Below are 12,436 nucleotides of genomic sequence, written 5' to 3'. Positions count from 1 at the left end.
GGCCTGACCCCCCGGGCAGTGCCCCAATGCACCCCAATTCCCCTGGCCCCAGGCACCCCAATCCCCCTGGGCAGTGCCCCAATGCGCCCTGATCCACCCCGGCCCCGATCTCCCTGGGTATCCTGATTTCCCCCCCAGCCCGATTTCCCCCCCACCCCGAGCACTGCACCCTGATCCCCCCTGGCCCAATCCCCCCCGACCCCCAGGCACTCTTGATTTCCCCCCCTCCTGCACCAGCCACCTACACCCCCTGCGCCCCAATTCCCCTGCACCTTGATCCCTCCTGCACCGGCCCTCTACATGCCCTGCAGGTTCATCCGCCCACATGCGCTGGCACCCTGCCCCCCGATCNTCCCCCTCGGCCTGACCCCCCGGGCAGTGCCCCAATGCACCCCAATTCCCCTGGCCCCCGGCACCCCCCTCCCCCCGGGCAGTGCCCCCCTGCCCCCCCCTGCCCCCCCCCCCCCCGACCCCCAGGCACTCTGATTTCCCCCCCTCCTGCACCAGCCGCCTACACCCCCTGCGGCCCAGTTCCCCTGCACCTTGATCCCTCCTGCACCGGCCCTCTACATGCCCTGCAGGTTCATCCGCCCACATGCGCTGGCACCCTGCCCCCCGATCCCCGCTGCACTGACTCCATACCCACTCCCCGACCCGTTGAGCATGCCACAGTCCTATATACCCCAGTCCCTGAGCCCCATGGACTCAACCCCAATCCCCCAGCTCCTACAACCCACAGCACCAAGACTCCCTGCCCGTGCACTGAGACCCGCCCTGGACCACTGTCCCCAATTCCCCACTGATGCACTGGGCCCCTGAACTGGTCGGTTCCCTCTCCTGGGCTCCCCAGCAGCTCCCCACATCGGGCTCCCCACATCGGGCTCCTATGCCCACGGGGGATCTGGAGAGCATGGGGGTTCCCCCCAGCAGGAGAAGAGCCCGGGAGATTGGCTCTGCTGGGGCTGGGAGCCAGGACTCCTGGGTTCTATCCCAGCTCCGGGTGGGCAGGGCCTCTCTGACGTGCGATAAGGCCCTTGGCTGCAACCATGCCAAGTGAGGCCTAAGTTCATGAGCAGAAGCTGCTTCCTGGGTCCCCACCCAGCCTGCGCAGGAATGTGCCACCTGGCTCCCCTGGGAGCCCAGCTGACGTCAGTTCCCCCTTGATCTGCTGAGCGGAGCACAAACTCACCCCCAAGGTGCCATGGGGATCCAGGAGGCCTGGCTCCTCCCCAGCCCCCGCGCTCTGCCCCACCAGACCCCACTCCCCTCCCAGAGCCAGGGATGGAACCCAGGAGTCCTGGCTCCCAGCCCCCGGGGAATGGGATGTGGGTGGAGCATCCCTGGTCCTAGGAGATGGGTTTGGGCAGTTCCACCCTGTTACCCCGCAACCCCACCTAATGGTGGGTGGCAGAGGAATGCGCTGGGGATGCCCCAGATCAAGTTAATAGCTTCCTAGGACTCCTGGGTTCCATCTGTGCCTCTGGGAGGGGAGGGGAGTGGGGGCTGGTGGGTTAGAGCAGGGCGGGCAGGGAGCCAGGACTCCTGGGTTCTATGCCCAGCAGGGTCTCTGTGTTCTGCATCCCCTGCTGAGCTCACCCCTGGCCTTCAGGGACCTTGGTCCTAGAGCCTATGGGGCCAGGTGGAACCGTTGGCTGGGGCAGGAGTGACAGTGGATCCCTGTTGAGCCGTGACCTTCTCTGCCTCCTCCAGCATCCCCGCGGCCCCCCCTTCCTGGTGCCTGAGACATCTCCTGGGATTAGCTGGGATCAGCTCAGCTCAGGGGCAGATTCACCTGAAGAGGCAGAGGCAGCCGGATGGTTTAGAGGTCAGATCAGGACTCCTGGGTTCTCTCCCCGGCTCTGGGAGGGGAGTGGGGTCTAGTGGTTAGAGCAGGGGGCTGCGGGCCAGGCCTCCTGGGTTCTCCCCCCAGCTCTGGGAGGGGAGTGGGGTCTGGTGGGTTAGAGCAGGGGGCTGGGAGCCAGGACTCCTGGGTTCTCCCCCCAGCTCTGGGAGGGGAGTGGGGGCTGGTGGTTAGAGCAGCGGGGGCTGGGAGCCAGGACTATGCATGTGTCTGAACTGGCATAGATCATCCATTCTGCCCCCAGTTATGTCCCTGCAGGAGGCTGGAGGATATGGGGGTCCCTATTCCCGGGTGAGGATCTGGGGCTGTGTCATTGGCCGGTTGAATCCCCTGCTTAGATCCCTGCCTCATTCATAGCCCTCAAGCCCTTTCCTCCAGAGTCAGGGCGTGAACCCTGGTGTCCGGGCCAAACCCCAGCTCCCGTCTGCATTCCTCAATCAGATTAAATTGGATACAGGCTTCTTCACGTCCTGTCCCATACCCTGTGGTGGTGTGTGTGGCTTTTACTAGTTGCCCTGCCCCAGAAGTGGCTGCGTCTCAGGTTCAGGGATCCCTTCACTGAAGGAGGTGGATGGCTCAAGGCCAGGAGCCAGTTCTCTGGCGCCAGTTCCTGCCGTTGTTCTCCGCCTGGCAGTGCCAGGATTGATGCTTCCTGCCATGTGAGGGGCCGGGGAACTGCCCCCTTGACACAGAAGCTGGGGGGAGGGATGGATTGATCCTGTCAGGGCAGGTGGGTCAGGGGAGCTGTGTTTTGGGAGAGAAGGGATATCGAGGGAGGGGGCTTGGAATGTGAGGGGCAGAGATCAGGAAGATTTTGGGGAGATGTGTATGGGGGGACAGGGATATGGGGTTCTGGTAATGTGGGGAGACATGGGGGGATCAGAGGAAAGTGCAGGCTGGGGCTATATGGAAGGGGCTGATAATTTGTGGGGTGGACTGGGGGGGCTGGAGATTTGGGGGGCCGGGGCCCCTGCACAGGGATGTTGGTGGGGGGAATGGGATCCTGCCTGGCGGAGCCCTGTTGGGAGTAGAGGCCAGAAGGAATTAGGGGGAGACATGCAGGAGGGGATCGTGTGAACTGAGCTGATCTCTCTCATCCCCAATGATTTTGAGAGCGGGGAGCCCTGGCGGGACATGGTTCCATGAGGGGAAATGGCCTCCCCTTCCCTGGTGCTGTGATGCGGCCCCCTCTGGGGTGGGCAGCGGGGGCTGGTTACACCAGGACCCCTTGTGTGGCACTTAGACACGGCTGTTCATACGGGGACCCTGTGCCTGGCGCTGAGATGCAGCCCCTCTGGGGTGGGGCACTCTCTGCAGCACCCTGCCCCATGGCAGATCCTCCCTCAGCTTTTAGCTCGCTGCTCCCTGCTAACGATGATCTCGTTAAGGGCTCAGGGCTGACCTGGGGCCCTGACGTCAGGGGCCAGTGCCTGCCTCCCCCACTTAGCTCCCTGCCTAAGTGGCTTAGACCTGGGTGCCCTACAGGTGCCCCTGGCAGGACCGAGCCCATCCTGCATCAGCCATGGCTGACACAAGATGTGTGGTTCTCTGCGTAGCACCCAGGCAGACACCTGGGCTCAAGAGACTTCCCAGTCTCCAGGACTCCTGGGTTTTGTCCAGGCTCTGGGAGGGGAGTGGGGGCTAGTGGGTCAGAGCAGGAGGGCTGGGGGCCAGGACTCCTGGGTTCTCTCCCTGGCTCTGGGAGGAGAGTGGGGGCTAGTGGGTTAGAGCACGGGGGGCTGGGAGCCAGGACTCCTGGGTTCTATCCAGGCTCTGGGAGGGGAGTGGGGTCTAGTAGGTTAGAACAGGGGGGCTGGGGGCCAGGACCCCTGGGTTCTATGTGAAGTTGGCGTTGGGAAGTGTCTCTGGAGTGTAAATCATGATTATTTAACGTCTCACTTGGCCTTAGATGCCGAGGTCGTTACCTGAGCTCTGGCGCCACTCATGAGAGAGCAGTGGGGATCCCGCTGTGCCCCGCCCCAGAGCTGGCTGCCTCTAAGCACCAGGCATGCCACCCCCCTGCGGCATTGTGTGTGGCTATTCTCCAGCTGCCCCGCCCCAGAGCTGGCTGCATCTCTGCTGGTTCATATTCCCTCTGCAGCCGCTGGCAAGCTGGTGCCATGGGCTCGGTGCTCCCACCTGTCAGCAGAACAGCTCAGCGTCTGATTTCTTTGCTGATTCTGCTCCCGGTGCCCTTGGCGCTGGGGAGGGGAGGGGAAGGAGGGGTCACTTCTAGACATCTGGGCCTGGCACTGGGGGGTCGGATAGCCCTCTCCAGCAGGATGTGGGAGACCCCTGTCCTCAGAACCAGGACGCCGCAGGCCCTTCAGAGAGGCTTAAAGCAGGGGTGTGGGGTAGAAGGGCTGGAAAAGCTCAAGGGGGCTGTGAACTAGGGTGGGAATGTATTCATACACTATCGTTATCTGCAAAGGGCTTATCGATCGTAACTGTCCTGCCACGATCGGCAGGAGAGGGGGGGCTAGTGGGTTGGAGCCGGGGCCGGGAGGGGAAATTGGGAGCCAGGACTCCTGGGTTCTCCCCCCAGCTCTGGGGGGGGGGGGGGGGGGGGTAGGTTAGAGCAGGGGGGGCCAGGACTGAGAGGCACCGGCAGAGCTGGGGGGCAGGGAGCTCCGGGCTGGGACAGCAGGGGGCTGTCGGTCAGGTCACCTCACTGTCCTTGGGGCTGTCCCTACCATGCAGAGCAAATAACTGATAAAGTGATGCGAGGTGCATCTTCGCTCCTCGCTCTCTGCCCTCCAAGGGCTTTTTTTGGGTGTGTGTGTGTGGGGGGGGCCGTCTGCAGCTCTTCCCATCTCTGCCTGTTGTAGAGCTGGGGATAAACCCAGGAGTTCTGGCTCCCAGTCCCCTCCACTCTAACCACTAGACCCCACTCCCCTCCCAGAGCTGGGATAGAACCCAGGAGTCCTGGCTCCCAGCCCCCCCACTCTAACCACTAGACCCCACTCCCCTCCCAGAGCTGGGATGGAACCCAGAGATACTAAGACAATTGGGGTCATCCTGGAACCCTAAGATGCAGCCTTGGGGAGGAGTGCAGTGCCCATGCAGAGGGGGGTCAGGTTCTGGGGCGACTCCAGGGGAGGAGCTAGTTTGTGGCACTCGGGGGGGAGGACGGGACGGGACACGCTGCCTGGATTGGGTTGTCCAAGGGGAGTGGGGTGCCCCATGGCCGATCACTGCCGCTGAGCCTCCCCGTCTCGGTCTCAGGCATCCCCCTGTTGGGCTTCATCTTCCTGCTGCCCCTGTCCATCCCGTGGGCGCGGATCTCGGTGGGCTGGCTGGCCGTGGTGCACTACCTGGCCTGCGTGGTGCCCCAGCTGGGCAGTGTGCTCTACCACCTCTTCATGAACCACGAGGGGGGCCCGGCCGTCTACCACACCCTGCTGACCCTCGACATGTGCGGGGTCTGCATGGTCAACACGCTGGGTGAGTGGGGGGCTGGGGAACTGGTTGGGCGGTTATGGAGGGGCAGAGCTGGGGGGGACTGGTTGGGGGGTGTGGCAGGACTGGTTGGGGTTATAGGGAGCAGAGCTGGGGGGGGGCGTGGTGGGGGGCGGGGGGGGGGGGGGGGGGGGACTGGTTGGGGGTTATGGAGGGTCAGTGCTGGGGCTAGGGTAGATCCGGTGGAAGGGCAGAGGATCCCAGGGTGGAGGGGAGGGTAGTGGCACTGTGGGGCAGTGCAGGGACAGGGTGGGTTGGATGGTGCTGAGAAAGGGCTGGTTGCCCCCCACCTCTAACCCCTTTGCTCCCCCCCTCCCTGCAGGTGCCCTTCCCATCATCTACTGCACCCTTGCCTGCTCCCCACTTCCCCGCAGCGCCGCCCTGCTGGCCTACACGGCGCTGTCCAGCTACGCCATCATCTGTGCGGTGACGGCCCACTCCAACGTGCGGCGCCTGCGCTCCTTCGCCTGGCAGGCCCTCTTCCGCTTCTTCTTCTTCTACCTGCGCTGGGTGGGCCTGGGCACAGGCCACCCCTCCTCGCTGCGCTCGTATCTCATCATGGATGGCCTGGCCCTGCTGGGGGGCATCATCAACGTCTCCCGCATGCCTGAGCGCTGGCAACCCGGCCGCTTCGACTACTGGTTCAACAGCCACCAGATCATGCACGTGCTGGTGGTGGTCAGCATCCTCTACCTCCACTGGGGGGTGGTGGCCGACTTGCTGTGGGTCACCAGTTATGCCTGCCCCCAGGACTGACTAGGCCCGCCAGCCAGCGGGGAATGGTGTGGTCTTGTGGCTGCATCCCTCCAGGTCACCACACGATGGATTCCCGTTGGCCAAGGGGTCTTCTGGGTGGCCGGTGGTGGATTCTCATTGGCCAAGATGTCTTCTTGATCCACTCCCGTTGGCCAACAATGGATTCCCATTGGCCAAGGCGCCGTCTCCAGTCCTTTTGGCCAAGGGGTCTTCTGGATGGCCAATGATGGATTTCTGGTGGTTTTGGTGACTTCTGGATCAACTCCCATTAGCTAAGGGGTCTTCTGGCTCAGCAGAGCAGGGCTCCCACTGGCTGAGAGTCATTGTGGATCACCAGGGTTGGATTTCCATGGTCGAGGGCTCTTCTCTGTGCCAGCAATGCACTTCCATTGGCTAGACTCTGGATAGACTCCCTTTGGCTGATGAGGGTGCTTCTGGGTCACTAGCCACAGACTTCCATTAACGAAGCTCCAGCCAGATGCCCACTGTCCGTGGGTCATGCTGGACCACCAGGGATGGATTTCTATTGGCTGCGATCCTTTGGATCCTTCTGGATCACCAGCAGTGCTCGCCCATAGGGACTGGGGGCAGGGTGCGGGGCTGCGAGGGGGCACTATTTTGAGGAGCTAGGGGGTGGAGCAGCCCCTTCTCCCCCTTTTATCCAGGTATCCTACAGACTTTGAGACACCATGCAATACTTTCTACTTTTTAAAGGGCTGACGAGGTGCCTGGATGCTGGGGTCTGCACTGACTAGGGGCTCGGGGGAGGCAGCCCAGGAGAAGCTGTGTGCATGGAGGGAGGTGGGGGGGGGGATAAGGAGGTATGGGGGGGGGGAAGGGGGCAGTGGAATCAAAGAGCTACAGCGGGACTCCTGGGTTCTCTCCTGTTGTTGCCATCATCCTTGGGCCAAGCGGCTTCAGCTGCTTGTGCCTCAGTTTCCTGTTGCTCCCTGCTCTGGGGGTGGGGTGGGTGTTTCCTGTTACTGAGCCCTGGTCTGCACTCTCCCCCTGCAGAGGAACAGGTATTCCCCTTTCTGCAGCAGTCACGGCTCCTGGTGCACTAACAGCCAGCAGGGGACTGTGTCCCCATCAGCCTGTTTTTATACTACACGTCCCATCTGCTGCTAACCCTATGGTGCTCACCGGGAGCCCCGGGCGTTGAGTGCCAGGGCTCTCCTTCCACCCTCTGCTGGCATTGGGGTGTACCTACTGTTCCCCTTCCCCTTCCCCTTACGTAACTTAGGGCCACTCAACACAGAGGCAGCGCTGGATCATTGTTTTCCAATCCCTGTTCACTGGGCCCTGGATAGCTAATCTGGATTCTGAGCAGGGAGGTGTGTGTGTGAATGAAGCTAAACTGGATTCAGAAGCCACAGGTGTGGGAGTAGCTGAACTGGTTCTCAATCTGGATTCCAGTTGGCCGCATGCATATATAGCTAAACTCGTTCTCAGTCTAGATTCCTGTCCAGAGGCCAGGTGTGAATGTAGCTAAAATTGTTCTTAATCTGGATTCCAATTGCCCAAGTGTGAATGAAGCTACCCTGGTTCTCCATCTGGATTCCAATTGGCCATGTGTAATGTAGCTAAACTCATTCTCAGTCCTGATTCCTATCATGAGGCTGCATGTGTGAATATAGCTAAACGGTTTCTCAATCAGGATTCCAGGTGGGAGGCCGTGTGTCAATATAGCCAAATTAGATTTTTAATCCAGATTCTAATCTGGTTTTACCAGGAAACGTATATGGTGTCAAGCTGGTTCTTAAGGTGGAAGCCAACTTACAGAAGCAGTTCTTAAATTCCATCTTGTTCTCCAATTGTTTTGCTCAGTGTAAATGAGGCCCGCTCAGCCTCATTCCTGGCGGGCAGCCACACTGGTTTAGAAACCAGATCAGTATTAGAAACTTGCTTGAATTGCCATATAGACAAACCTTTAAGGAAGCAGTACAAAGGGTAGTAGAGGTAGAGTAGGACCATGGGTGGACAAAATGGACAATTGAGACAGCTGTGCTGTGCCAAGACAAGGAGCCAAGCATCAACGGGTAACCAACCACACAGCATGATGTGGATTACAGCAGGGAGAGATGGGAGCAAGGACTCCTGGGTTCTATCCCTGCTCAGGGAGGCGAGCAGGTTCTAATGGTTAGTGTTGGGGGCCTAGGAGTTAGGACTCCTAGGTTCTGTCCCCAGCTCTAGGAAGGGGATAGGGTCTAATGGTTTGGGGACAGGGGAGAGGAGACATCAGGCTTTCTGGGTTCTATGTCTCTGTTGTCCCACCCTGTAACTGAGGCCAAAAGGAAAGCTAAGAAGTGGGTTGCAGGCTGTGAACTGTTCTCCCACGTTGAAGGGATGGCTGTATTTCTCTGGCCTCCCTCAGAGGGGTGCTGTTGGGTGGGTTCTGCTCCCCTGCCCCCCCAAATCCAGTCTTGTCTCCGTTATCTCAGGGCACATGAACACAGCTAGTGTTCGCGGCTTAGTACCGAAGCAACATATCTTTTTAAATTAAAAATGCAAAACTGAAAAGTAAGAGGCTAAAATCCACATTGTGCCAGGGTGGGGGGAGCAGGGGGATGGAGGTTCTTACGGGCCACTGCCTCCCTCCAGGGTCCTGTTGGATGGTAGCTCTAGGCTTCAATAAAGCAGAGACAGAGCTCATGTGCGTGTGGTTCTTAGTCCTTCGGCCATAGCTGGCTCCAGGACCTCCATTTCCACTGGCAGAAGCGTCGCCTTGGTCCATTGAAGGCTAGGAATCTGCTGCAGAGACGGTAGAACAGAGGTGAGACCTCTGGAGGAACAAGCATGGGTGGTGCTGGTGCATGCTTCCACCCTGGGATCTCCAGCACCAGCTGGGCATGGACCTTCAACCCTCCTCTGTCCCCAGTGAGCATGAGTCTTCTCCACTGATGTCCCACCTCCAGTAGTGGAGGATCTTCAATGTTCTTCCACCCCTGTTGGCCGTGGATTTTCTCCAATGATGTCCCACCCCTCCCTACCTTCTCCATAGCTGTCACCCCACTAGAATTAACTGGATTGTTCTGTGCTCCTCACGCCTTCCACTACCTCCTCCATCCTCAACCCAAGGTCTCTAAAAGAACACATTCTTACCTCTCTTGACCACCCCCTCCTCTAAACATGAGGATTTGTCTGCATTCAGCTTGGAAACAAATTGAGAGGATGGCCCAGTGGCTTGAGTGTTACCCTAGGACATGAGAGGCCTGGGCCCAAGTCCCTACTCTACCACAAACTCCCTGAGCTCATACATAGTCTGTGCCTCAGTTTCCCCAGCTGTAAAATTAGATAATAGCATTTTCCCTCCTCACAGGGGTGTGTGAGGATAAGCAGAGATTGCGAGGTAGTCTGATACATAGGTGATGGGGCCCAGATAAGTATCTTAGCTAGACAGACACACCAGTGCAGACTATCTTAACTCAAATTGAAGCCTAGCGTCTAGCTCTTTGTCTTAAGCAGATTCCTGGCCCCAAATTTAATGTTGATTAAGAGTGTCTACACTGATTTAACTAGATCTGGTTTTAAAGTCAGATTGGTTAAAATTGGGCAACTTTGAAGACAGAGCTGCCTATTATAATCTGTGTGGCACTAGCCCTGTGGAGCCTTAGTCATTGATCACAGCTCAGTGGGCCAGGCACAGTACAAACAGAACCAAGAGCAGCTCCCTGACCCAATAATTTCATTTTGGGCCCTTTGGCTTCTAGCCCCAGCTCTGGAAGGGGAATGGTGTCCAGGGGGTTAGAGGAGGGGAGCTGGCAGCCAGGACTCCTGGCTTCTGTCCTAAACTTAATGTGTGTTCTCAGAGCGCAATTATTTCCCTTCCCTGTGCCTCAGTTTACTGTGGAGGGAAGGGCAGTAGGGGAGTCAGCCCACAAAGCACACCCAGACCTCTGCATGAGAAAAACCCGCTAAGAACACAGAAAGGTACATGACTGCCCCTCCCAATGGGTGTGTGGTAGGACACCCCACCTGCTGCAGGGCACATGGGGTGGCTGGGGAGCAGCCCCTGTGCACCCCTGTAGGTGTTTACAAACCTTGATTATGTGAGTGCCAAGGAAGTCCCAGCTTGTCAGCCCTGCTGAGGAGGGGGTGAGTTAGTGGTGCTAGTGGTCAAGATGGAGGTAGAGTGGCAGAGATCACCCCACACAGCCAGGGGATCCCAATTCCCTCCAGCTGGGGGCAGTGCTGTCCACACCCCAGACACAGGCTCGACCCTGACAATCTATTTCTCCCTCAGCCTTGTGATCATTTCAAAGCACTTTTTATTAACACTTCTCATAGTTGCTGCCTTCCCTTAAAAACAGAAAAAACAAAAACAAAAGATCCACAAACCCCGGTTGGTCCTGGCCTGGGGCAGAGCCACAGCGACCCCTGGTGGGAGGGGATGGCAGCACCTGTGTCCCTCCCACCAGTTCATGAAGAGGTTAAAAAGCTTAAAAAAGGAAAAGAAAAGAAAAAAAAATAAAGTAAATTGAGAGTCAACCCCCAACTGCTCCTCCCAGCAGCCCCCTCGCTGCCAGCAACAGAAGCAGCGTCAGGGAAGGAGGGCTCTGTCCCCACCCCACCCCCAGCACTGTGGAGAACAGAACGGGGGTGGCGAGGGCCCACGGGGCGGGATCATTACCCCAGTGCGGTTCACTCACTCTCCCCACCCCAGGAACGATCAAGCGGAGGGCAGCTGATCGTTGGTGCCCGGTCACTTCTGCTCCGCCGTGGCATCCTCGAACATGCTCAGGAGATTCCTGGGCTCGAAGGAGCCATGCTGGCCTGCATCCTGGGGGGCGCTCTCCTCCCTCTGCGCTTCCTCCTCCTCGTCCTCCTCGAAGGCCAGGGTGCGGCGGAGGTTGGGGGAGCCGGGGCTGCTGGGGGGGGAATCCGGGCTGATGCGGCTCAGGTTGGGGCTGCCCTGGACGGCTGAGGACCTAGGATGGGGGAACCAGGGTGGGATCAGGGCAGTGGGAGATGGAGACACCCCCTGGGGGTCCATCTAGACCATCCCCACCCAGGGCAAGATTGTCCCCAACTGTCTGTCCCCCAGCTAGCTCTGGGAGGGGAGTGGGGTCTAGCGGGTTAGAGGAGTGGGGGCTGGGAGCCTGGACTCCTGGGTTCTCTCCCCAGCTCCGAGAGGGGAGTGGGGTCTGGTGGGTCAGAGCAGAGGGGTGGAAGCCAGGACTCCTGGGTCCTCAAGTGTGCAGGAGCAAGGGAAGAGGCCCGCAGGACAGGTTGCAGCCCTGCCTGACACCCAACGTCTCACCTCGTCCTCCTGCTGCCAGTCTCCGGTGGAGAGAGGTGGCGCGGGGTGGAAGTGCTGCCCACGGAGGGACGTAGGTTCAGCGGCGGGGAGCTCGGGGGCCTGCCAGGGAAGCAGAGGCGTGAGGGAAGCCCCTGTGGGTGCAGGAGGGGCTGGCCCTGGGACCCAGCATTCCCCAGAGGAAGCTTGGGGAGTCCATCTCCCAACCACCATGTCCCCCCCAACCTCCAAGGAGCCACCCCAGCTATCCCACCCCAGGAGTATCCCATCCCTTAGAAGGGCCTCCATGCACCTCCTTGCTCAGGTAAGCTTGGGTACTCTCCCACGCCCCATCATCCCTATTACACCCCAAAGGGAGGAGAACCATATACCCCTGCCCCCTTGCCTCCATATGGACCCTTTTGTCCACTTGCCTCCATATGGATTACCCCATATTCTTAGCCCCCAAGTGCCCCACCCCGGCTTCCTCCTGCATTCCTACCTGCCACAGATACCACCCCACCCCCCGCAACTCCTCCACATCTCATATTTTGTTCCCCCCACCTTCATACACTCCCAGTCGTCCCCCACCATGTTCCTACCCCTCCCTAGTCCTAGATTCACCCCCATATCCTTCCTGCACCCCAGAAGTCCCTTCCTGCCCTGTGTGTGAGAGCACACCTGGGCAGTGCTGCCCTCTGCTGGAATGGATTAAGAGAAACAGTGCTGCCCCTACTGGAGGGGATGAGGGCCCACGGGTAGATGTGGGTGTGTTGTCCCCCCGACTCACTTGTCCTGCGATAGCAGCTCCCCGGGACAGGTCCGGTTATGCCGCCCGCAGACCCCTGATACCTCGAACACATCCTCCCCCAGGCTCCCATCTTCCTCCTCCTCCTCCTCCTCCTCTTCGTCCCAGGAGAAGCTGCTATCCAGCAGGGTGGCAAGTAGTGGGGAGCAGGGCGGGGTGACGGGCACGCTGCGACGCCAGCTGGAGAGCCAGCGCGCCGGCAGGCACAGGGCAGCCCACAGCCAACGCACAAAACTCCCAGCACCCTGAGTGGGGGAGGGAGAAGAGAAAGTTCAACCAACAGGGTTGAAGGGCACCAGCAGAGCTGTGGGGGGGG

At 59.6% G+C, this 12,436-nt stretch overlaps 2 protein-coding genes across 3 annotated transcripts; one reads left to right on the top strand and one right to left on the bottom strand.

The window, feature by feature from the left end:
• The first annotated feature begins 1,543 nt into the window (after positions 1-1,543).
• On the top strand, positions 1,544-8,728 carry PAQR4 (progestin and adipoQ receptor family member 4). Of its 2 annotated transcripts, XR_004643953.1 has the most exons (4): positions 1,544-1,825; positions 5,087-5,305; positions 5,643-6,142; positions 6,184-8,728. XR_004643953.1 is itself a non-coding variant. In XM_034757396.1 (3 exons), exons 1-3 carry the CDS (start codon positions 1,630-1,632, stop codon positions 6,074-6,076), a joined length of 849 nt encoding a protein of 282 aa, XP_034613287.1. In that variant the 5' UTR covers positions 1,545-1,629; the 3' UTR covers positions 6,077-8,728. The 2 variants fall into 2 exon arrangements, 1 of the variants encoding a protein (XP_034613287.1); XM_034757396.1 differs by having other exon boundaries at positions 1,545-1,825; positions 5,643-8,728.
• Positions 8,729-10,327: 1,599 nt separating this feature from the next.
• Positions 10,328-12,365, bottom strand: LOC117870296 (membrane-associated tyrosine- and threonine-specific cdc2-inhibitory kinase-like; the record flags this gene model as incomplete). The annotated part of the gene is made up of 3 exons (XM_034757395.1): positions 10,328-11,004; positions 11,337-11,435; positions 12,103-12,365. Coding segments are annotated over 3 exons (588 nt in total), but the record flags the coding sequence as incomplete, so codon positions are not given.
• Positions 12,366-12,436: the final 71 nt, after the last annotated feature.

Source organism: Trachemys scripta, unplaced genomic scaffold (assembly GCF_013100865.1).
Source record: "Trachemys scripta elegans isolate TJP31775 unplaced genomic scaffold, CAS_Tse_1.0 scaffold_136, whole genome shotgun sequence".
Taxonomy (NCBI): Eukaryota; Metazoa; Chordata; order Testudines; family Emydidae; genus Trachemys; species Trachemys scripta.
Note: the sequence above shows the minus strand (reverse complement) of the source record. Positions and strands in the feature narration are given on the sequence as shown.

Bases quoted from the DNA above. Each gene is read 5' to 3' on its own strand.
- PAQR4 (XM_034757396.1), top strand. From the start codon at position 1,630: ATGGGGCCAGGTGGAACCGTTGGCTGGGGCAGGAGTGACAGTGGATCC. The intron at 1,826-5,086 runs GTCAGATCAGGA...TCTCGGTCTCAG, and splicing joins GGCAGCCGGATGGTTTAGAG to GCATCCCCCTGTTGGGCTTC. The intron at 5,306-5,642 runs GTGAGTGGGGGG...CCCTCCCTGCAG, and splicing joins CTGCATGGTCAACACGCTGG to GTGCCCTTCCCATCATCTAC.